Below are 25,957 nucleotides of genomic sequence, written 5' to 3'. Positions count from 1 at the left end.
GATACTCGGTAAAGGGGGCTTTATTATTCTTTCTCCTTGTTCACCATGGTGGTTTATGAAATCCTATTCTCTGGCTGACTCTTCTAGCACCACAGACTTCCTGATTTCCTTTCCTAAGTCCCACCAACTCAGCTTCTTTGGTTCATCCTTCATTTGTTTTAAGATCTCACTTTTTAAATTTAGGAATTTTCTCACTTTCAATCATCTAACATTAAATATCTATTATGGAGAAGATTCTCTGCTTCAAGACTTACAAAGAAAAATAAGACATCATTTCTGGCCTCAAAGTCATTAGAAAATAAGAAATTATTGCAGAGCCCAGATATAGTGAATGTCCCTCTATCACCCTCTCTAAATTTAAGGTCCTCCAAAGTGCTCGTAAATGTGCCGAGCCTCTTGGCCCTCCTCCTCCTTTCCTCTTGCCTCTCTGAGGTTCTAATTCTTTGTTAGGACACAGATTCCGGAATCTTCATTTCTCAGGCCACTCTCCCATAGTCTGTTTAGGTCTGATCAGCCTGAGCTACGCAATTCCTTAGCGACCGTCTGTCCCCTAAACTACGAGGGCCTCCTTCACACCCAAATCCACACTGCACAGAAACAGTGACTTGGGTTGATCCTTTTATCTTGATCTCCCTCTGAGAAAGATATCCAGATGCCACCGAACCCACAGAAGACAATTATTGGAAAATGGCCATCTTGGGTATGGACTGCTCTCTCTAAGCCTTCCTTGACGCTATTGACTCTGGAGTCTTCTCTTCAGGACTTTAACACAACTGCTTTACCTTCTCTGCCTACTTTCTTTTCACCTTCAGTATCTTTTCTTTCACTCTCACTGATTCCTTTCAGAGCCTGGCAAAAATAACCCATAGTCAACACAGCTAGATTAAGAGTACTGATTTCTCCTTTGCTTTCTAAAATTTGAACAGATTAAAAAAAACAACCATCCTCCATAAAACTGGGAAAACTCCTTAGTCTCTTATCTCTCTTCCTGTAGTATTGTTCGCTTTGTGATCTGACTCAGCTCTGGGGAATAATGGCTCCTCCTATTTTCCTCATGAATGGAGTGGATCATCTTCTAGCTACCAGCACACTTGGATGCCACTCCAAGAGGAGCACTAGCCAAAGTCTTCAGGCCCTGGTTATCCTTGTCACCTCTAAAGGTGACTTCACACCCAGTCACAAAATTTTGACTCTCATGCCAGAGGCCAGACTATTTCCTATTCATTTTATTGGTGCATTAGGAGCAAATTTCTGTAGATTGATCTGGTGATGGGAGAACTTTTTTGTGTGGCTTAACACCTAAAAGGCTCAATACACATGTGTCTAACTGCCCCAACTGGGATGTGTGTTACTGAGGTGGATTCACCTATTGCCATTTGATATAATTGATTTTCTTAGCTCTGCAGAGTTCAGTTTTCTTCAGCACTTTTTGTTGCCACAAGCAGCTTTTATAGTTTATAGCTCTGGTCTTAGTGACCATAGTGCGATATCTAATTGAGATTTTTCTCTTCTACGACACAGCAACAAGCACAGTTGAGGCAGCCCCAGCAGGTGCCTTTTCTGTTAACCTCATAAATAATCACCTGAGGAGGAACTGGGTGGGTGATGACTGAAAAGTCTAACCCAGTGATAATAAATTTCTGTGTTTTGCTGTGGATTTCATTAATATGATGACCTTCAGTAAGGACCTCCCAAGTTATTTCATTGCTCACCCATATAAAATTTTCAAGCATGTATTCCCTATATGTATGTGGGTGTATGTATATACATATGCTTTAAAACATATTTTAAAACTAATATATATGTTTGAAAACTATGTATGTTCTAATATACGTTTTTAAAAAGTGTGTATATATGTGTGTCTTAAAACGTATTTTAAAACTAATATATATGTTTTAAAACATGTTCTAATATATATTTTAAAACATATATAGCTTCTTGTATATGTGTTTTAAAACAGAAAAATAGAAATTTTTAAAGGGATGACAGTAAAAAATACAAAGAAACAAGGTCTAATATTTTTTTCTCACACCCTGGTGGATTGCTTTGCAGACCATTTCCTCCCTTTAACCTTCTCCTGCCTGAGGAAAAAAGAGTTCAGCTGGAGGAAATCTGACAAATTTCCCATTTAAAACAAGGGTACACAGCATCTGGGTTTCTTAGTATCTGACCAAAAGGACCAATACAAGAGCAAATAAATGTGTAAGAGAAGGAACATGGGGACAGTAAGATGAGAAAGATAAAGGAATAAAGTTGTCGCGGAGGGTGAAAAAGGAAACAACCACCAAAAAAAAAGGTCTATCTGATAGAGAGTGAGAGGTGACTGGAAATTATCTCTGATAATGACCTGGTCTAAATGAGCAGGCATACAAATGCGTTTTTGTTTCAGAAATAACTTTGGCTGTCATCCTGGTGCTACTGGGAATTGCTATCCTGACTATTTTGCTAGTGAGATGGTCACGACGCAAGCAAAATGGTGAGTAACGAGGAGTCAAAATGGAGAGACCGTGGAAATGCACAGAGGGAGGGATGTCAAGAGTCTGAGTTCATCTCTCGTTATGAGCTAGCTAGAGACTTTGTCGATATTCTCATTTTGTCAAAAGTCTCATTTCACCATGTAAGTCAAAGGATCTCTCACCTATTAGCCACTCCCCTGCACTTTTAAACTCCCAAAGTTCACACTGCCAATATTGTCAACCTAAATAACATAGAGGAGATTGCATTTAACAGTAGTAATAATACTTCAAGAGAAAATTATCTGAGTTCCAAGAAAAATTACCCTGGTTAAAAAAAAAAGTGGAAGAAAGAAAGAAGAAACTTTGCTATTAGCCACAAAAAGCCAGTTTTACATGCAAAGATTAGAGAATTTTAGTGCCTTAATATGGGGCACTATTAAGAAAAAAACAGAGCAGTGCTTGTCAATGAAAAGAGACAGGGCTCATAAAGGCAATGATCTACTTCTACGTCATAAGGTTCCTCTTTCCAGGATTTTTCCAGAATTGCTCCCACTCCTTCCCAGTCAGCTGCATCCACTCCTCTTTCCCTTCCCACTTTCTCATCCCTCAGAGAACTAGCACTGTAAAAAAGGTAGATAAGATGGGGCTGGCTGGATGTGCTGAAAAGACGTGGGAAAAAGTCATTTATTATATCAAAAGGGCCACCTTGGGAGCAAAGAAACGGTTTAGAGTGAGAAGACTTGGGGAGGAGGGAAAAACACCTCTCACAAGTATCTAATCACATTGTCACTTAATTCTTCCACAGAACTTGACATCTCAAGATACAATTCAGAACAAAGTAAGTACTTATACTCATGAGAAAAAGGTGGCAACCATGCATGTAATTTCCTTGTGGTCGGGCCAAGTCTGTCTTGTTTATCTTTGTATTTCCAGCACTTACATAGTGCTCCTTTGCACAAATTGAACTTCTAAGTTACTGGGAAAAATGCGCCAGAGATGTCTGAGCAGCACTGAGTGCCAAACTGGGGTTGGGTAGAATGAATTATTAGTAGGTGGATCTGCATAGTTGTGAGACTCCCTTCAGATGCCTTCTGTGGTCCAAGGACAGCGGCAGAGATACCAAGCCATGGAAGTAGACTCCACAGGCGCGGAGCAGGAGGTCCACGTCCGCTAGTGAAGACAGCCTCAGTAAGGTGGCTGGGCCGAGTCCAGGCTGAATACAAGAGACTAGTGTAGCCAGAAATTATGAGAGTGAACGCAGCTAAGTTGATTATGATTTAGGAGGAGAGCTCCCAAGTTCAAGTTCTAAAAAGGAGAAGCAGGCTTTGCATGGCAGGATCTAGAGAGATGCCACAGTGGCTAAGAAACCCCAGAATGGTAAAGAGGAAAAACAGGAGCTAGGTGATGGAGTACCAAGAAGGAAAAACATCTTTGAGGCCCCTTCTTATACCTCTTAGCCTGGCTTCTGTTCTGAAACCGGAGACTGGTAAGTTCATTTGTCATCATCTGCTCCTGCTCCTCATGCAATTAATTCACTTCATTATTCACCATTGGGAATCAGCATTCACTCTCAAAGTCTTAAATACGGCCCCACTAATATTCAAAATCACGGAACTCTCTCCCCCTTTTTTCTCCAGGTGCTGGTCTTCTGGAGTATGAGGATTTTAGAGGTAAAAAGATTAGCAACAACTAGAGAATGAGTGGAGGAACGTGCTCTTTAAAGAACAAGATGCACTTATCTCCTTTTAAGTGTGATTTTTTAGGTCAGCCCTTCTTTTGCTGTCATAGTATCCACTGCCTACCAATCTCTCTATGCTTATCTGTATACACATGAGAGAACTGTGCATTTTTCCTCAGCAAAGGCAAACGTGTCCTTTCTAACACCAATAAAGAATTCACTTCCAGCTTCTGTTTACTTTGAAATCTTGGAAAGGTTCAGGAACGTCTCTAAAACAATTCCTGGTTGTGTAAAATCAGGCTAAAATACATAATTCACTGGCTGTTATGCAGATTAAGTGGAATAGTGTATGTGGAACTACCCTAACTTTGTAAGCTATAAAGTAAAATATAAGTGACCACAACTTATATTAGTATTCCCATTTTAGAAGATGAACTTGATACTCAAAAAAAAAAAGGTAATAGATTTACCTAAATTCACCTAGCTAGTTGAAAGAATTGGACATCAAACCCAGGTATTTCTGACTCCAAGTACTCATATTTTTACACCATACTATCCCCCACTTGGTTGAAGACCCAAAAAGGCTCATTTTATACCAAATTTCAATTGATAATTAATAATTATACCTTGTAACCCAAATCAGGACATGTGGTCTGACATGAATGAGCATGCTTACAAGAACAATGATAAAGCTTATTTGAAATAAAATTCTTCCAGAAATCTGGTGGAGATGAGGAGGCTCTATGGCACTGTATGGATTTTTGTAGGGACACGTGCACACACCATATATTTTGATGTGCTGTAGTTATGCTTTACCCCCACCCTCCATCACTCACTATTCTCTCAACATCCACTCACAGCTATGGGTGTTCCCTGCTCCCTCTGACTGGCCCTATCTCCAGAATTTATCAGAAGTCCCTAATATTGCCTCTCATTCCTGCTAGAAGCCACTGAAGTTGTCCAGAAACTAGGACAATGGGGTTATGAGGTTGTGGATATGGAAACAATCACACATACACACACACACTCACTGAGCATGTAGATTCACATCCCAGGAATCGTGGAGAGAAAAGAGGAGGACTGGTCCTTCTGCCTGCCATCCATGCTCCTCCCCGCTCCCACTTGGACTCTTGCTCCCCTTCTCCTCTTAATTCTATAGATTTATCTGCCCCAGACAAGAAGAGCGAGAAGCAAAGGGGCAGGGCACTCCCCTTCTTTGTTCTTTTCTGAAATGGAACACAAAGCACGCGGGAACATCAAGGAAAGTAACAAAATCTCTTAGCAGATGAGCTTAAGCTGATGACGAAACTTACTTCTCAAACTGTTTTTTTTTTTCCTTTCCCAAAAGATTATTCCTCTCAAGCCCCCGGAAGAGGAAGAGGTAAACAGAATTTCATCTAAAAAGAAAATAATATAGACATAAGATGCAGAAGGTAGAATCTCATTATGTTTTCAACTTCTTTTTTAGGATTCCGACGTTCATATTCCACAGAAAGTGGTAATTAAATTAGATATTTGATTGTTAAAAAATTAAATGCAAAAATCTGCTTGTGAAGAAATTAAGACTCTTATTTTCTTCAACCTTCTAGACACTTCATTTGATGATCGAGGTAAGGGCATCGTCTTCCTCACTGTTACCCACTTCCTCTCCTACCTATCCACCTTCTAATCAGCTAACAACATTAATCTGCGTACTCAAGGGAATTACAAATCAGAAATGATTCCCACTCAGTGTGCCTTGCTTAATATAAATGTGAAGAAATGAAAAAATAAATCTCAGAAAATTCATTACATTAGGATATGACCTGTGGAATGAAGGCCAAGGTCGTGCAGAAGTGCTGCTAATGTCTACTGCTGTTACTCAGGTCTCCTGTTCTTTGGGAAACAGACTCTTGAGTAACAATTATCAGAACAGTTTAATCAGTGCAAGAAGCTATCTTAATGTGAGATATTTTAGGGTACACAGACAGAAAAGTTAAATAAAACTATATACAACATAAAGAGAAGAGAATTCACGTCACTCAGAACCTACCATGTGCTAGTCATGGTGATGGGCATTTTTCAGCAGCCAGAGACATAGATTTCAGGCTCCATGCCTTTTGTTCAGTGAACAAACTAGACAACCATAAAGCACCAGTCCCACTGATAGATGAGAGGCATCGCACTCTCAATGTGTCCAAAAACCAAGCCCTCCTATACACAGATACTGGCACCTGAATTCACTGAATCAATTGCTCGGGTCATCGGCCTTAGAGTTATCTTTAACTCCTTTCTCTCACTCTCCTCATCCAAGTCCTATCACTGGTATTTTCAAATTCTATTCCACATCAAACCCTTGGTCACCTCCCCCACTATAGCAGTTAGATATTGTGTATGAATTCCAAAAATAGATATTGGATTATGTTTGTAAATTTGTCTGAAGTTTTACCTTTACTGAATTAAATTATGATTAGGGCTTTGATTGGGCCACATCAGTAGGGCATTGAGTCCCCACTCCTTGGTGGGTGGAAACTCAAAGGTAAAAGACATGGCAAAAGACAGATTGGGAGTTTTGAGCTGAAGCCCGGGAAGTAAGCACACAGAAGAGCAGAGCAGCTGAGCATGCAGAGAATCAAGCCCAGAGAGAGAGACAGAGCTGGTTGCCTGATAGCCTACAGCTGGCCTTGTGGAGAGAGGCAAAGCCTAGAGAGCCTCATAGTCTACAGCTGACCTCATGGAGAAAACAGAGGAGCTGAGCCTGGAAAGAAATGAGCCCCAGGAAGAGAGGAACCCAGGAAGCCTGAATCTCAGCAGACATCAGGAGACATCTTGCTCCAACATGTGGCAATGGAATTTGGTTACAGAAGTAACTTACGCTCTATGGCCTGGTAACTGTAAGCTTCTACCCCAAATAAATACCCTTTATAAAAAAACAACTGATTTCTGGTTTTTTGCATCAGCATGCCTTTTGCTGACTAATACCCCAACGATGATAACCTTAGCCCAAGCACCATCTCTGGCCTGAACTACTGCAACTGTTTCCTAACTGCTCTCCCTGCTTCTACTCTTGCCCTCTTCTAGTCTATTCTTACCACAGGCAGAGTGATCCTTAATAAGCAATTCTCAAAGAAATCAATGGATTTACTATGCATTTTTATCCTTAATTTAGACAAGAGAAACTTGTGCATGAAAAATATCAGTGACTTGCCCACGGTCAAGGGGCTTGTCATGGCTCCATCTAGATAGATATGGACTTAGACTTGTCTGACACCAAATTTCATAGAGTTACTCTTACACAATTTAATAATATCTTAATTATTAATTTCCTGGTTGTACAAATTAATAAGTTAAGAATTATTAAGAATGTAGTCTCCCCTTGCATTCTTAGAGGAAAATTGAATTTGTAACTATTTTATTGTTGCCTGAATAAATAGTAATTTAAAATTTGCAAAGCCAAATCATCCCTATAAACCTCAGTCATTCTAAGTTTCTAAGTCCTCAAACTCTACTGGCCTTTCTTTCCATCCCTCCTGAATATAGAAACATAAATTTTCTGGTCAGCTTGGTACTACGGAGATCTTTGGGAGGAATATATTAGGTGAAGTTGTTTTGTTAGTTTAGGTACATGAAGTTTAGGTACTTAAAGATTAGTTTAAGTATATCACATATCATATATTGACATTGCCACTGTAATTAATGCAAAAACTGAACTCATGAATGTTATTATTTTTTTAGAGGTACTGGGTTCAGGGATTGAACCCAGTACCTCGATATGTGGAAGCTGGTGCTCAACCACTAAGCCACATTGGCTCCCTTGAGGTGTGATTTTTTTGTTTTTTCGTTTGTTTGCTTATTTTTTGTTTTTTTGTTTTTAGGAGGCATGGGAAACAGAACCCTGGAACTCCCATGTGGGAAGCAGGTGTTCAACTGCTTGAGCCACATCCACTCCCTGAGTTTATTTTTAATATTACTAATTTTTATAACAAATACGGGTACAAAGTACAACACATGAAAATGTCCATCATCTCTTAGTATTTTCCATTTTAAAATTTCCCATAGAATCATGGAAACCAGAAATACTAGTATAAAATAGAGAAAGTTTTATGTGTTTTAGACTTAATTCCAATTAAGTTGCAACCAAGTAGGGAAATACTCATTTTTCAGAAAAGGAGGTGAGGAAAAAAAATTCATGTTGTTTTTACATTTCTGGGTAGATCCTTAACTATTTATATCAAATGATACATCAAATGATATTTCCATGCAACATAATTTAGGTCAACTAGAGAAAATCAGTATTGCTACTTTTTTTTTTTTAATGAAAATAGTAATGATAACATGACTTGTTTTTGTCTAATTTGTTTTGTCCATCTTCAGATCTTTTAGAAAGCCTGTTTCCATCACAAAGAACACAAAGAAACAAGTTTTAGGGCATAGAATACACATCTAATCACTATAAACATATCCATATTTATACATTATAATTTGCCGTATCTTCATTGAACTTGAATTCTCAATCAGCTAAGAAAATACCATTGGCCTCAACTTTATTTTATAACTAATATATTCTTCTGTTTCAATATTTCCATGCATAGTTTATTATTTCTTCTTAGTATACATATATTACCTTAGTTAACTTTTGCCTTTTTCATGTCATATAACTCATAAATTATGCCAGATGAGATTTTGCCTCCAGATTCTTATAATTTTGGATATTTGAAAGTGTTGATTATAATCAGGTAACTCTGTAATAATAGTGAAACCCCAGAAGTAGGAAAACCAAACTGATTTTTTCTTTTTTTTTTTTTTGGTTTGTGTGTTTTTAGAGAGATCCAGAGGATATTACAGTAAGTATTCTCTTGCTTTTCAACAAAAACTTGCTTCCCATTAGTAACATTTCCCTAGACTGTAAATGCTTTGAAGAAAAGGAAATCCTATCAGTTCATATGAAGATGAAACAATAGATAAAATCTCCTGGTTTAGAATGGTCTGTTAGCAAAAAACCAGTTTCCAAACTACTGGGAGGAAAGGAACAGATCAAGGAAAGGATGAATGTGTGAAAGGGAAGTGATAGAGGCAAAAGGGGAGAAGAGAAAAAAGAGAGAAGGGAAGAAAGGGAGTGGGGAGGGTGAGAACCAGGGAAAATGGAGGCCACAAAGTTCTATAGGAATAGCATCTGTCTACTGCAAGATTTCAGCTCTGTGTAGACATGGAAAGGAAAGGCATAGCTCGTGGGAATGGCCTCCTGTATCTACCACCAGGTCATTAGGACTCCCCAGACCTGGGCCCCACTCTTGAGAAGGGATCACAATGATGGGTGCTGATATGCAAAACTTGGGGATCCAAATTCTGATGATTCACCTCATGTTTGTCTTTGTGTACGTGTTTTAGCACCATCAGTCAGCTCCATAGGTAGGTGTCTTTCAGTTCTGTTGTCATCTGGTTTGCAAGTCTTGTCATTTCTGTATTTACTTTTTCTCTCTTTTATTTATTCTTTTAGGAAGTACCTGGTATTGAACCCAGGACCTTGTACATGAAAAGCAGGCACTTGACCACTGAGCTATACCCACTCCCCTTCTATCTTTTAAAGAGTTTTAAAAGTAAAGTACAAAAATATTAACAATTGCAAATCATGTGCCAGATTTGGCAATTGGTAATATTTTGTCATGTTTCTCAAATTACAGAAACTGTTGCAATCTCCTTTGTCCCCATCTGTAGACCCATTCCACTTCCCTCTTCCCAAAGACAAAAATTCATTATAACTCTTTTGTCTATTTTCATACATCTATCTAATTTTTACATATCACTGAACAATATTTAGTTAATTTTGTATGTTATTTTTTAAAACTTACAAAAATGCCTTACTCTGAATGTATCATTACAACTTGCTTTTTCCCCCAAAGACACATAATTTTGAGATATATAGAAAACCAGGGGTATTAGTCTGCCAAAGGGGTGCCAATGCAAAGTACCAGAAATCTGTTGGCTTTTATAACAGGTATTTATTCGGGGTAAAAGCTTACAGTTACAAGACCCTAAAGACTCCAACTCAAGGCTGCTTTCTCACCAAAGTCAGTTGCCACGTGTGGGAGCAAGATGGCGGCTGGTCTCCGCCTGCTCTCTCCTTCCTGGGCTTCCCCTTCCTCTTGAGGCTCCGTGGCCCAGCTTCTTCCTGTGCTCAGCTGAAGGCTGGCGCAGGGCTTGCCTCTCAGAGCATCCTGTATCAGTCTCGACTCTCTTCCCAAGGTCAGCTGCGAACTACCAGGCAAATAACTCATCTCTCCCCTGGGGTTTCAGCTGTTTGAGCCTTCTCCTTTCTGTCACATGGCAGGATTAAAATGGCAAATTTCTCTCCTCTGCTATTATTTGTCTTCTTGGAATGAGTGTCCATTTACATTGGCCCACCAAGGAGGCAGAGACTCCACCTGAGTCACACTTTACTGATGTGGGCAAATGAAAACCCTAATCGTAGCAGGTGATTTAATCTAGGGTCCCTCAACTGAATCCAATATAATCCAAAGGTAGCACACCCAGGAGTATAGATTCGTTTACAAACAATCTTTTCTCTTTCAGGGATTCATAAAATAGTCTCAAAATGTCACACTCTACCCTCTGAATTCCAAAAACGTATTAAAGTATTAAAAAAAAAACCTTCAATCATCTCAGTAGCAATGCTAAGTACAAAATCACATCATAATCACTTATAGGAATACAGTTTTTCTTGGGGCAATGTCCCATTTGGCTGTAAAACTGTGAAACTTACAAAACAAGTTATCTGCTTCCAATATACAAATGAGGCATGGACACAGGGTAAACATTTGCATTACCACAAGGAGAACTTGGGAGGGAAGCATGAGTCACAGATCCTCAGTAGTTCCCAAAACCTGCAGGGCTACTCCATTAGATTTCAAAGTCTGAGAGTCATTCGTAAGAAGATGGTTTCTTCTCCCTGGACCTCATGGGGCCTCTCCACAGGCTTGCCCAACGGCTGTGTTCTTGGTTCCGCCCTCATCGAGCATCTGGGTGATGACCCAGCTCCAGATGTCACCCTCCAAGAGTGTTTGGGTGATGGCCATGCTTTACCCAACCTCTGGCGTGGAGTCTCAGCCCCCATAATACAGTGAGTGGAGGCAACATTCTCCCTAATCTCTACTACACAGGCCCGACCTACTCAGGACAGGGAGGTGGTGCCCTGGCCTTCCCTAATCTGTGGGGAACGTGCTCCAGGAAGCAGGGGTCCAAACCATGAGACAGGAAGGCTTTCCACAAGTCTTTCCTGGATAACTGCATTTCCAGTCCTAGTTTACAAGTTCCAAGTTCAGTTAATTCCTCAAATGGGGCACTATCATCTGAGGGCTTGATTTCCAAAAGCTTGGAATTTTCAGAGTCAGTCTCTGGTTTCTTTGTGCCCAACAGTTTAGTTCTCAGTTTATCTCTTTCCTCTTGCATTTTGCTGTAAGCTGCAAGGGGAAGCCAGAAGTCCCCCACCACATGCACACACACACGTGATTTGTAGTAATAAGGTTTGTCAATCTTTTGTTTTCTTTTAGAGTTTGTGCTTTAAAAAACAGCAACATTTTAATCTGGATAAAATTATATCCTTTAGTTTCTTCTAAAAGTTATAATTCCTATGCACATATTTCTTTTTGTTCCTGCTGTGAATGTTATCTTTTTTCCATTGGACTTTATAAATACTTGTTGCTGGTAGAGAAATTGTGCACTGTGTTGTTGAGAGTTGGTTTTTTATCTAGACACCTGGTTAGAAGTGTTTTGGAAGTTCTAATAACTTGAAGGTTTTCTTGGGTTCTAAAGGTAGAAATTCATCATCTCAAAATCTGACAATTAGGAAGGTTTTTTCCCATTCTTATTTTAGTTCTTTTTTTATTGTATTTTTTATTTAAGAAGTTGTAGGCTTTCAGATAACTCATGTATTAAATACAGAGTTCCCATATACCACCCTATTATTAATACCTATTAGAATGGTACATTTGTTATAACTGATGAAAGAACATTTTTTATAATTGCACTATTAGCTATATTTCTTTTTATCTATTGTTCTGCCCCAAATATCCAGAATAATGTTAATTCCAGCAATAGTTGCAGGCATCCTTCCTGGTCTCTGACTTTAACACAAACGCCTCTGTCTTCATTGTTGAGAGTGAAGCTTGCTTCCACTTGTCAGCTCCCTTTTTTGGGTAAACAAAATTCCTTTTTATTTTTAGTTGACAAAAATCTTATGAATAATTACTGAATGAATTTTAACAAATGTGTTCTCTGTATTGATTGGCATAAAATTATTTTATGGTTTAAAAAATTATTTTCTTTATCTATGGATAAGTTCTATTTTCATTCCTAATATCATTGGCTTTTGCCTTCTTTCTTTGACCATTCATGCCAGAGATAATTATTATTATTTACTAATCTATTAAAAAATCAATTTTGGTTTTGTGGATTCTCTTTCGCATTTCACTTTCTTTATATTCTTTCTTTAGCCTATTAAACTCTTAACTTTCAGAATTTCTTATTTTCTAATATAAGTATTTAAGGCTGTAAAATGCATTCTAAGTGCCACTGAAACTCCTTCTCACAAGATTCAAATTTATAGTGTTTTCCTTGACTTTCAGTTTAAATATCTTATGATTTCTATAGTGATTTTAACAAATAAATTTGTAACAGTGTGCTTTAATTTAATGTCTTATCTTTTGTATTTTTAATGTCATTTTTCAATGTAAAGGATTCTGGGAAAATAGTCTAACCAAGTTGTATTAGTTTTCTATTGCTACTGTAACAAATCACCAAAATGTAATGGCATTGTTCCTACAACTCAGTAGGTTAGAAGTCTGACATGGGTGTCTCACTTGGCTAAAATGAAGTTGTCAGGAGGGCTGCATTCCTTTTAGAGGTTCTAGGGAGGAATTTGTTTCCTTGCTTTTCCCAGTTTCTAGAGTCCCAGATTTTTTGGCTCATGGCCACCTTTCTCCATCTTCAAAGCTAGCGGAGGTGAAATTCTTCTCACATCACATTACTCTGACTTTCTTCTATTGTCACATCTTTTTCTCTCTCCTCTACCTCCCTCTTCTCCTTTTAAAGACCCTTGTGATTATATTGGACCTACCCAGGTAATCCAGGATAAAGTCCCTTAATCACATCAGGTGATTAGCAACCTTATTTCCTTTTTTCTATGTAATATAACATAGTCACAAGTTCCAAGGATTGGGATGTGAACATTTGGGTGACGGGGGCAGGGGGACTATTTTGCCTATCACATGTGTGCCAAGGAATACAAGGAATGTAGTTTGGTGAATAGCAAGGCATACCATCTCCTTATTTCTCTGTCCTGGGTTCTGAATTATTTCTCATAGATTCATTTTCCAATTCACTCATCTGTCTTCAGTTGAATCTAGTCTCTTCGTTTACTCATTAAGTGATTTTTGTCATTAAATGACAGTATTTTTACATCTGGTATTTCTATTTTCCTCTGTATCAATTACACCTGTTCTTGATTCATTAGTTCCTATGGCTTCATGGATTCTTCCCTTCATTTGTATCTTTGAACATTTGAAACACACTTGTTTGAGAATCCTTTTTGACTTGCTCTTCTTGCAGGACTTGTCCTATGTGATGTGAGTGCCATCAGTCAGGGTAACAGGTTGACTCAAATGATTTTATACCTTAGTCTGCAAGCCCATCTCATCAGTCATTTATGTGAGTCCCTCCTAAGCCCTGTATTATGCATTACTCCTATTACCCCTAAGTTTTCTTAGGTTAGTTTTTACTATAGTTTTTTCCTTACATGGAGGGTTCAAATGTGCCTCCATGCCTGAACTGGGCCTCCACTGAGGGTTCTTACACTGCCAGTCCAATGGGTCACTTCCTGGCACACCCAGACTAGCAGGCAGAGGCAGAGGTGATAGTGCCCATTTCACAGACAACCCAGTACTTTTGTGACCTCAGCTTCAGACTAGAACAGGGTCTTAAAATGCTCAGCCCTCGACCTGGATTTCTGCTCCTGCTCAGGTGTTGAAAACCCAGCCCCCAATCAGATACTCACGAGGTGGTGGGGCTTCTTCACTATCGAGGTTATACAACTCTTGGAGACTTCTCTTTCCAGTTTTCAACCTCACCTCCACATTCTTAAACTTTTTTAAAAATTGTGCCCAACTTTTCAACATGACCAGAGGAGGAATATCTGGGTGTGCTTAGCCCTCCATCTTGACAGCAGCCCCTTTCCTTGCCTTGACTCGGCATCTCCCAAGATTCAGGTACTTTCTGGTTGTGTTCTTCTGTTATTCCCTCTTGAAGCGGTTATGTAGTAAGAGTTTGCTGTAACAAACTATCTTTCAAGAAAAAAGAGAAAGAAAATCAAAGAGGGAGGAGGAGGAGGAGGAAGAGAGGCAGAGAAGGAAACAAGACAAGGAACAAAGTCAGAAGAATTAAAAATGAAAGAATAAAGAAATGGAGCCAGAAAAATTCCTGTAAACTCAGAAACCAGCAGTCTCCAAAATGACTTTCATTCTCTTACCAAAAGAAATTAAAAATTAGGTTGCATAGATCTTGTAAGCCCCAAGAGCATTACTGAGGAAATATTATACAAACGTCAGAAGCTGATTACCAAAAAGCAATTCATAGATGGATATGCACCTGCCTGCAACATTGCATTGCAGCCATTAACAGAGGACTAGATGCAACCCAAGGGTCCCACTGCTGTCCTTTCCCACAATCTCTTCCCGGTAATCTATGGAATTTAAGCTCTCTCTGGGACACACAGATCTCACTTTTGTTTTGTTTTGTTTTCTTTTAGCACTGTCTCAAACAAGTATTGGTAAGTTCTTTTTCTTTTTTTAAATCCGGTTGACATTTACCCCATTTAATCAAGAGGACATTTTCTTACACTGCCTGGGCTTCGTCCATTGAGGCAGGGCAGACATGTGTAGTTAACCTTTCTCTGACTTCTTTGTTCCACCTAACCCAGAAACCTCACTAATCAAAAGTACAGAAAGCAAATGAAATTTCCTAGTGGCATAGTATAATGACATATCAGCAAGGGATAGGCCCAGTTTTCAAAACTGTAGCGCTGGGATGATTAGGAGGAAAGGAGTGTAAATAAAAAGGGAACAAGGAGTTGGTAAGAAAGTGAGACAAGAATGGAGGTAATACAGTATGAGAGACAAATGGTGTGAGCTGTCTCCTAAGAATGACAAAGCTTTGAATGCGCTGCCCATCCGGGCGTCCAGGTCTGGCCCACACCAGTGGAGCAGATGCCTAATCCCTTACCTCAAAGAGAGACAACCAGCTCCCAGGGTTTGGTGTTTCAGGGGGTCCCTGTTCTGATACTCCCCTGGTGGTGGGGGGGAATGTGTATTTTTAAGCCAAATAACCACATGAACCTTTTTCCTTTGTTCATTTTTAGCAGAACCAAAAGGTAAGCTCCTTTTCTATTCCCAATTCTAATTCTCTTTGGTGTGTCACAGAGCCAGGGAACATTCCCCAGCCCTACTGAGCCTCTCGTCCCTTCCTTCCCCATCACTGAGCATTTTATCTAAAATTGATGGGAACTTTGGAAAACTAAAAGCTCACCAATTAACAAAAAAATAAAGATTAAAATGGTTTTAGTTAGTTATAACAGTTTCAGCAAAAAAAAAAAAAAAAGTAGCTTTTAAAATAACTTAGGAATAGCATGGAAGAGAAAGAGGGTCGTGAATAGGTGGTGAATGAGATTTGGGAACACGGGAAGGTCGTAACTAAAGGAAGTCATGAATATTGAGTCCATATATGCAGGTATTACAGGTGAGAAAACTGAAGTTCACAGGAATTACTTAACTTGCTGAACAGCCTGTAACTGGTACGAGGTAAACTGAAGTTCTAAACATCGGTTATTTGACTCCAAGTCCTGTGCTTGTTCCACCACCCTCAGTATTTAATCTCCAGTCCAAAGAATTTTTTAAAATAAGAGGTTTATTTCAAGAAAATTAGGAAATTGAGAATATATTTGTTCTACATTACTTTGATTTTTAAAATATAGTTTGAAAATCTTAAAATGTGATTCAATCTAAATACTGAAATTATTTTGCTAGTTCAAGACATTGCCATGACACCAACCCATGAACATTGCTATTTTATAATACATGACTCTTAAAGGGTGCCATTGGAAAACTATCAGGCTCAATATTTTATTATTTTTTTCCCGATCAATGCAGAATTTATTTAGTTTTGTTTTGTTTTTATCTAGTTAAATTCTGGAAAGGAGAATTTATTTCAGGAACAAAGAAAAATATCTTCAAGTTGAAATGCACAAGATTATAAACTCAGATATTCAAATTTTCCTGCAAAATTTCTAGGCTATGGGATAGGTTTGCCATGGAAACCCTCTAAAGAGTAAATAGATCAGTGGACTGCAACTGCTATGGCTAGGAGAATTTTTTAAATCTGTAAACTAGGATAACCCTCCATTTAAACTTTGTGTACTTAATGCCACTGAATTGTACACCTTTATGTTATGTGTATTTTACCACATAAAAAACTAAACCAAAAAGTTTGAGAGGTAATCACACCTAGCAAGAAGCAAAGGAAAGGTTTTTATGGCATAGAGGAAAGGGAACTGAACATTTTCAGGAGGTTTGCTGCAGTAAGAGCAAAGACATAGGGCAGTATCCAGGGGAGTATGTGAGATTTTTAAAAATAATTTTTAAAATGGATCTTATTAAGGCATATTTGTTATCAGTGGTTATAATCCAGGAGACAGAAAAAAACTGACCACTATTAGAGGAAGATATAATCCAGAGCACAAGGCACTGGGGTAGCCTTAGATGAGTGCAGGGACACTTCTTATTGAAATAAGAGGAAAGGAAAATTTTGGTGTAGTAGATGTGGTAAGATGAGGTGGTTTGCATCTTTTGTACCCAGTTTCTCAATAAGCATGAGCCAAGGATGCCAGCAGAAAGTTGCAGGGGAGAGGATGTTGAAAACTTGAGTAAAGAAAAAGTAGGACGGAGTCTCAGAAGGTATATAAAAGTTAATTCACTACAAGAATGTGGAGGATCTTCTAGCAGTGGTGGGTGCCCACTGAATTTTTCTCCAACAGCTTTGCTAGAGAAAACAGGTGGTTGAGTTTGACCAGGGTAGGGAGTCTGGTCAGGAGAGATACACAGGAGCACTGGTTTGCCGTTTTGCCAAGGAAAGAGAGGCAAAGGAGGTGAAGGCATTAGGGAAAAGCTTTAGCAGGGAAGTCGTTCTGATGTGGACCAGGACATCTAAGCAGATAAGGGGGGATATAACATGGGAGGCAGGAATTCACAAGGTTAGAAGATGGATTAATGGACCAGACTTTCTTAGGATGTCGATAGAGTGCTGGGGAAAGGGTTACTAGAGGAAATAAGCTGGAAAACCAGAAGGGATGATCAGAGCATGGGATTCTTCAAATGCAGGTAATGCAGTTATTAGAAATGACAAGATCCCATGACTATTCTTAGGTATGAGTGACACAATTGGGACAGAAGAAGAATTTGCCAAAGCTGAGGTGGCCAAAGCACAGAAAGCCCATGGTGCTGGATGTCGAGCAAGGCCACAAAACTCTTGGTTCAAAACTTTTCTTTCTCTCTGTTCATTTTTCTATATTACTTTAGGTCATAATGGGACATACATGGCCATGCATTTCACCTCTGCTCAAACCCTTGCCATTGCAGACAACAGTGGTTAATCGTAGTCCTCTTTCCTTCTGAGGCCAGATGCAACCTAGGACTCTCATCTCCAGGCAGTCATTAACTGTATATAAATGCAAATCTATTTGCCATACCTAATAGAGGTTAATATTCTTAAATCTTAAAAATCTTAAACATATAGGAGTTGCCCTTTTAAAAGTATCTTTATTTGACAGTATGTTACTATACCTTCTTAAGAAGTTGACTATTCAGTGCTTAATAACCGAAAGTTTATACCACAAAAATTAACATCTCTTCCCAAGTTCTAGAGTAGATTTTATTTGTGAAAAGCTTCCATTCCCCTGCCAAAACAAATAAAAACAGAGTCATAAACATGCAAGCAAGGAAATCTTTGTTTGATTATATGTAAGAGGAAGAAATACAGTTTCCAACACATACGAAGGTTTCCTAGTAAATTAAAAAAAATTTTTAATTGTGCTCCAGTTCTAAAAAAATGTTCAACAAAGAGGAAGACACAGAGTACAGAAAGAAAAAAGGAGTTGGACAAGTAGAGAAGGAAAGAAATGGAGAGGAAAGAAAAGGGGAGGGAGAATTTCAGTGAAAAACCTTAGAAGAGGAACCTGAGAGACCAAATAAGTTCTAAAAACCCAAGTCATAATTTCATACATATGCAGACCATGAAAAGTACAAGGGAAAATTAATTCATTTAATAAATAGACGTTTCAGTAAAGAGGCTTTTGGCAATTTGAAATAAGATTGGTATTTGCAGGGTGGTGGGAATGTGGAGAAGCTTGGGAAATATACAATTATTGTACCCTACGTGTTAGCAGAATGCTCTGGGCCTCTAGGTTCCTGGTTTATGTTGCATAAAAGATTTAAGGACACACAAAAGGGTAGACAAGGGAGTAAAGAGTTTACTAAGAAAAAGAAAAGAGTACCTAATCCGAGAGGTGGATTGCAGGCATGCTGCAGGGTGAGATGCGCTTGTGGTGGCCCCAGTTTTAGGTCTTTTAAGGCCTTTCCTCCTCCCCTTTCCTAATGTTGGGGAGAGCCCCCGGCTGCTGGCTGTTCTGATTGGTTGCCCCACTTGTTAGCTCTCAGGGGGTCAGTGGGGAGGCCTGTTGTTTAGAGGTATCTGGGGCTTTCCTTTGACCCAGGAGAGAGTTCCAAATGGGACCTCATGGCCAGGGTCTCATGGGGTCTTTCCAGCTTTGTTCTTTAGTAGCAACCCTCCCCTCAGAGGCTTCCAGGTAGGTCTCGTAGGCATGCTCTCTGCAGGTCATGCTCTCCGCAGGTCATGCTTTCTGCAGGTCATGCTCTCTGCTGGGTCCCAGCCATCTCCCCCTTCATTCCCCATACTAACCTGCCTTGGCTCCCCCCTCAGAGAGTTCACACCCTAATTCTTAAGAGGGAACAGAAAGGTGATGACCATTCTTCTGCAGCTGCTTCCTGATGGTTAGGGGAAGTAGGCCCTGCCTGACGGAGTGTAGAACCCTCTGGCTATTCCACTGAGGTTGAAGGAAGACAGGTCTAGCACCATGGTTGGAATGGGATGAAATCACCACAGTGCTAATACCTTGTTCTGGATGGCATTGATTCTGGAAGAAATAAACTTAGTTAGAATTTTAAAGATACATGGGGTCCCACTAAAAGGATAAAGAAGGTGGTGGTAAGTGGGCCCGAAAGGGGGCCAGCTATGACACGCTGGACCATGAGAGTGAGGAAGAACAGGTGCCTTCAGAGGCTGCTTCCTCCCAAAGTTGATGGTAAACAGCATTCTTCCTTGAGTTCTTTCATGCTGTTGGTCAGCTCTAGGGAGAGATTGTGGTAGACCTGCTGGATTTGGGTATAAATTACCCACCCGGTTCACACAGTAGTGGTTATGCCTAGGACAGCTAGGAGAGGTATGAAGAGAGGCAAAGACAAGCAGGCAACAAGACAGGCACATGGCAAGCAAAATAAAGGCAGTACTTAAGAGCCATTCCTTTATCTTACAGGCACATTCACTAGCTCCTTAGAAAATTAAGTTTAGCAGGACTTTTAGTATACTCAATATCCTTCTATATATGATCTAAAACACAAGAGATATTATAATAGCCATCAAGTATATAGGTACAGTACTTAATACAAATCAATGCACAGGCTCTTTGAGCTGCAGTTAATAGATCTAAGTTCCAGGATTGCAATACCACACATGTTGTCTCTCCACGGGAGCAGGCCATAATGCCACTTGTGTTGGTTTAAGTTCTCCTCACATTGCTCTGGTAATTATTGCTCCACTTGGTACACCTCCATATGGCTAGCATGCTGCAGCACTGCTGGTCCTTGGAGGGAAGCTCCAGTGTTTCACCGCCCAGTACAGAGTGCCCGTCAGCACTACAAAACAGAGCCAGTCTGGAGGCAATGTCCATTGAAAATCTGACCATATTGAGTCATCACTGGCTGCCAGGGGAGTCTGAAACTACAGTGTACTCCCCATCCACTTCAGGAGCATGTCCAGATGTGGTAGATATCTTTATTGTTTTAGGGGTCATAGTGACTGACCTAGCCAATAACTGAAATGGAGATGCAGGGTATTTGGGCCTGGTTTGAATGCTCAAGAGAGTTTGACAATGCTGAGGTCTAGCTCTCTTAATTTTTATACACTTTCTAAACACTTCCAATGCAGTTTATAACATATCAAATGAATTTAACTATTTTAGTACTCTGCTTTTTACTTTTATACCTTTAGCATGATTATGTTAAGAGGTATTTTACTTTAGCAGTATAGAAAAACTACTTTCTCCATTATTTTTTGAAAACCTAAAATTCCCCATGGAATCAAGCTTATCTTCCCTTACCACCACTTTAACATGCAGATCGAGGTGGCCTCTGACAGGTTTCCCTGTTCATATGAAGTTACATTTTGCTATAAATATCAGTTCAGGTTTCTATTTAATAATGACTTTTTGGATTACCCATTTAAATATTTAAGTTTAGAAAATGCTTTTGCAAACTCCCTATAACCAACCATAACCACACAGACACTTTACCTTTAACTTTAAAGATTAAATTACAGTTACCAACCAATGAAATTTACCTTTATCCTTTTAAAAATCTTGTCTTACAATGCTCATTCTGTTCTGTGACTAGTCATTTCAGACGGATCTATATTTCCCTCTTTAATTTCATTAAACATGAACTTAAAATTTTCATCTTAGAGATTTAATACATATAATGCTAATTTTTGTAATTGTTATCCTATAAACCTAGAGAGATTTCACCCAAACTAAATAAAATTGAAGCTGTTATAGTTTATACCAAAAAAAAGTCTTTTTCTCTTCTTCCACAGGAGGCTAAAACCTCTTTTTTCCTTAATAAAATTCCAAAACTGTGGATAACCTTAAAAGCATACTGACTGTCAGGTTCTGGAATACGTTAATAGCATAGTTGTTTGAGTTGCTTTAATTATAATTTAGAAAAGATCTTTCTACAGCTTTCAAGGAATTTTTCCTTTACTTACTGAAATTTGGTAATAGGATTATTAACCACCCTTATTTTAAGGCTGTTAAAAGGTTTAAATTGAGGAATTAGAGGACAAACTACTATTCTTAATTCCTTGGCCTAGAAGGTAAGAACGTTTTGAATAGAGCTCTTCTAAGGCTTTTCATTTGTTAATTTGATATTACCATCCTGATGCATGAAAATATACACTGAGCAAATAGGCAGACACAAATAGACACAAACTCACAACTCACTAATGTCACTTATAATTTTCATTCTTTTACAAAATAAGTTTAACTGTAAAATAACATTCAAAAGATATCTTTGAAGGCTATTTCTATTTGCTCTGAGACCATGCAGTTTTGCACAAGAATTTCTTTTTAGTTATTGGCTTATAATGAAATTGTTCCCAATGTTTTAAAATATAATTTACAACATATTCCTTTACTTCAGAGCTCTCCTTATTTCCCATTTTGACAGACCTTCCATGAGCAACACTAATTCCAGTATATGCTCACTGAAGTAAATGAAATCTCAGGGAAAACTGGTTTCTTCTCCTGACCTGCTGCTTTCAGAATTCTTGACACTTGCGTGTGTGTGGAGGTGGGGGGTCCTCTTCTCTCCAGTCCTTGAAGATAACAGGACTCCAGTGGCCGCTAGACTGGAAGAACCATCAGCCCAGACGGCAAAGGATTCCATGAGGAAGCAATTTCCTCAAAGTTTGTGGGATCCTCTGTCCCCTTCCCAGAGTAGGTAAACTGGAGTCCACACCTGGAGTCACGAGAGAAAGCAGGGTTATTAACACCCGTGGAAGGTCAGGAAACGGGGGAGTCTCAAGTTTGCCTTCCCCCAAACAGTAGGGGCAGAATTCTCCATGGATTCACACAGGAGGAAGAGAGGGGTTACCATTACAACGGTGAGGCCAGCCCTGACGTAATCACAAGCAAAGGCAACCTCAGTTCAGAATTGCCATGCAATAGCTGAAGTCTAAGGGCGAACAGTAAGCTAGTCACAAAATAGCCATGTGCAGAGGTAAGTTCAGTTTATAATTACCATTGCTATAGCGAGCACAGGCAAGGGGGAGGCTAGACCTGAAGTAACCATAAACAAAGGTAAATTAGTCTAAGATAATGATCACATTAGTTCTAGGCTAAAACACCCAGTTACAGTAATTTCAGCTTTTGCTGTTTTATAATATAAAGGCAGCTATATATTGATTTTGTCTTAACTCTTCATTAGTTTCTATAAGTTTTAACTTTAAGACAAATTGGGCACTTTTTTTATTACTTTTTTTTTTAAGGTTTATTATTATTTATTTCTCTCCCCTTCCCCCGCCCCAGTTGTCTGTTCTCTGTGTCCATTTGCTGAGCGTTTTTCTTTGTCCGCTTCTGTTGTTGTCAGCGGCACAGGAATCTGTGTTTCTCCTTGTTGTGTCATCTTGTTGTGTCAGCCCTCCGTGTGTGCGGCACCACTCCTGGGCAGGCTGCACTTTCTTTGGTGCTGGGCGGCTCTCCTTACGGGGCGCACTCCTTGCGTGTGGGGCTCCCCTACGCGGGGGACACCCCTGTGTGGCAGGGCACTCCTTGCGCGCATCAGCACTGCGCATGGGCCAGCTCCACACGGGTCAAGGAGGCCCGGGGTTTGAACCGCGGACTTCCCATATGGTAGACGGACGCCCTAACCACTGGGCCAAGTCCGCTTCCCAAACTGGGTACTTTTGTTTATTAACTAAGCAATTAAAACAATTTTATCAGTAACATTAATGTTGCTAAGTTTTTCTGCTTTTCCAGCAGTTGAACTAATTCCACTTGTGATTTCTTTTATATATCAAATTCAATTGCAAGATAGTATTGATATTTAAAGACTCATTTTTAGGTTACCTTTCACCATTATCCAATTTGTAACAGGTGAATCCCAAATCTGAGTTCCTAGGCACAAGCAAACTGACAAAATTAAAGCACAGATGAGAACAGAAAGGAGAATTTTACACACTTAGCATAGGGAAAGACCTGACAAAGCCATTTTCCAGAACTTTTTAATCTTGATTGATGGCTTATGAGGAGGTTTTTTATTCTACAGGGGAGAGGCTTAGTAAATGGCCTAGATCTTGATTTCCCATTTATTCCCCTTTATTAAGTACAACCAAGACTAGAGAGGTTCAGAGTGCAGGCTGGGACTGAGGAATCAGCTCCCACGTTAATAAAGCAATTGAGAATCTCACCTGCCACTTCACGGTCACTGGAGCCTCCCTGGCTGATGGGTCACGTGTGGACATGGAGCCTGGATCCGGGCCACCCCGAGGTGCTGGTGCCTTAGAGGCAGCAGCTGAAAGGTGAGCGTGCTTTTGGACCCTGTGCCTGCCCCTCTTCCTCCTGGTCCACTTTGGTGGTGCAGTCTGGAATGTTGAAACCTAAGGAGGCTGTTTCTAAGAGGGAGTTCATGGAAGTTCGGGGCCCAGGGAAAGTTTCTGCAGCTTTGTATGGACAGCCAGGGCCGACCAGCTGGTTTCTAGTTCTGCCACTGAGTAATTTCCTGACCTTATAACTGACTGGTGTGGTAATGCATCTCCTCATCCCTTCAGGGAGACATGACCACGTGGTCTCTGGCCCCCAGCTCTGCCCGTCCCCTTCTTTCCTCTTACACAGGTTTAACTGGAATTCAGGGTGCCGTACAGAGCCCACTCTTGGCCACACTGCAGCCACATGGCGTGGCAGGAAAAGACGAGCCTCTTCCTTTCTAGACCGTCAGTGGAAAGGTTGTCACAATTCCTGAGAAGATACCCCCAATGGGGAGTCTGCTGGAATGCTAGAGCTGCACCCTTTGTTCTAGGGAGAAATGAGGAAAAAAGTCAATCCAGCATCCGGGATCCTGGCCTGACTGAACTTTTGCCCTCCAAACTGGAGTACCCTAGCTGAAGTCTTGGGGGACGTTTGGAGCTAGCTTCCAAACCAAAGTGTCCAAGCTGCTCAGGCCTTGAGAGACCTTTGGAGCTGCTGCTCTGGTTCTCAGCATCCTGGGGACTCAGCGCTGGGCCACTGGGCATCCCCGTGGCAAAGTAGGTCTTGGGAGATGTCCAGATCTGAATTCCAGACCAACGCTACCAGGCCGCATGATTCTTCCTAGAAAAGGGGCTGGCTGGAAACCTTTCTTTTGGCCTACTCTTTCAGAGGCCTTAGAGAGGTTGACCGTGAGAGAGACCACTGCCAGGGACCAAGCTTGCAGTTAAACTGGACATTAAGAGGGACAGTAAAAGCAGAGACTGATCTGCAGGTTGCGAGCAAGCAACCTCAGGGACCCCGAGGTAGTGGATTAACAGGAATCGCAGGGCTTCCTGGGGACCATGTGAGGAACAAACCTCTGGGCATGACTCAGGATGAGAGTCTTGGGGGTCTTGCTAATAAAACGAAAGAGGACACAGATGAGCTTTAATTAAAAGCTCAACAGTCTTCAGTGGATGTCAGGGAGCATTACTTGCCTCTTCGTTTCCTGGCTTGCTTACCAAATATGTTAGTGGAATGCTCCAGGTTCTGGGCTTCTAGGTTCTTGGTTTATGTGGCATACAAGAATTTAAGGATGCACCAAAGGGTAGGCAAGGGAGTAAGGAGTTTAAGAAACAAGAAAAGAGCATATAGTCTGAGATATGGATTGCAGGCATGCTGCAGGGTGAGATGCCCTTGTGGGGGTCCCAGGTTAGGCCTTTTAAGACCTCACCTCCTCCCCTTTCCTAATGTTGGGGAGGGGTCCTAGCTGTTGGCTGTTTTGATGGGTTACTCCTCCTGTTAGCTCTCAGGGGGCCAATGGGGAGGCCTGTTGCTTGGAAGTATCCAGGGCTTCTCTTTGACCCTGGAGAGAGTTCCAAATGGGACCCCCTGGCCAGGGTACTGCAGGATGTTTCCAGCTTTGTTCTTTAGTAGCAGCCCTCCCCTCAGGGTTCTGGGCAGGGTCTCACAGCTACTTCTCTGCCAGCCATGCTCTCTGCCAGTTCCGAGCCATCTGTTTCCTTCATTCCCTCTACTAGCCTGCCTCAAATGGACTATAGTGAACAGCAATACCGTCATATTCTTGCATCAGTGCCAAAGATACCGTGTTAATAATAGAAGGTTATGGAAAAAATATGCCAGTGTACTTAGGGATCACAGTTAGTGGAAATAGTCAGATGATATTATCTCATAATCTATACAAATGTTCCACCACGGTGTGGCGTGTTGGTGAAGGGATGTTATATGAGAATTCCACACATGTGCTTAATTGTTTTGTAAGTTATTTTTTAAAATTTAAAAAAAAAAAGATTGCTAACTTCCCAAGGAAAAAACAGCCATTACTGTCTGCTGGATTCCTCCCTAGATATTCAAAGGGATTAACTAAGGTATAGGCATACACAAAAAGACAGTTTTTTAAGTGAAAGATCATACAGATTAACAAACCAAAACACAATAAAATGCTCATTATTATGCTCTATCACCAGTAATCAAAACTTTTCAAATAACATTAAGGAATAAGAGGAAAAATTAGAACCGGAAGGAGAAAAGTAAAATAAAGTAGAATACCTTAAATGTTGTGAAGACTTTCTGCTTTACAGGATTATTTCATTCCTTTGTAGTCACTGAATATTTCTCTCCATGACATTTTGAATAGACCTTTTCATCTTTCTCATTCATTATTAATCTTGGTTTTCACTGTATCCCTGTAGCACAAGACAGAAGATA

The 25,957-nt window shown here is 40.1% G+C and overlaps 1 protein-coding gene across 1 annotated transcript; it reads left to right on the top strand.

The window, feature by feature from the left end:
* The first annotated feature begins 491 nt into the window (after window positions 1–491).
* On the top strand, window positions 492–24,166 carry LOC131280519 (testis-expressed basic protein 1-like). Its single transcript, XM_058307683.2, has 11 exons — window positions 492–700; window positions 2,390–2,476; window positions 3,262–3,294; window positions 4,094–4,126; window positions 5,483–5,515; window positions 5,603–5,632; window positions 5,724–5,744; window positions 8,937–8,957; window positions 9,502–9,522; window positions 14,912–14,932; window positions 24,081–24,166. The coding sequence occupies exons 1-11, from the start codon at window positions 688–690 to the stop codon at window positions 24,164–24,166; spliced, it is 399 nt and encodes a 132-aa protein (XP_058163666.1). The 5' UTR covers window positions 492–687.
* The last annotated feature ends 1,791 nt before the right edge of the window (window positions 24,167–25,957 follow it).

The sequence above is a fragment of the Dasypus novemcinctus genome, chromosome 11, assembly GCF_030445035.2.
Source record: "Dasypus novemcinctus isolate mDasNov1 chromosome 11, mDasNov1.1.hap2, whole genome shotgun sequence".
NCBI classification, from domain to species: domain Eukaryota; kingdom Metazoa; phylum Chordata; class Mammalia; order Cingulata; family Dasypodidae; genus Dasypus; species Dasypus novemcinctus.
The sequence above is the reverse complement of the archived record's forward strand: the minus strand, read 5'-3'. Positions and strand labels throughout refer to the sequence as shown.

Bases quoted from the DNA above. Each gene is read 5' to 3' on its own strand.
- LOC131280519 (XM_058307683.2), top strand. The intron at 2,477-3,261 runs GTGAGTAACGAG...ATTCTTCCACAG, and splicing joins GTCACGACGCAAGCAAAATG to AACTTGACATCTCAAGATAC. The intron at 5,745-8,936 runs GTAAGGGCATCG...GTGTGTTTTTAG, and splicing joins CACTTCATTTGATGATCGAG to AGAGATCCAGAGGATATTAC.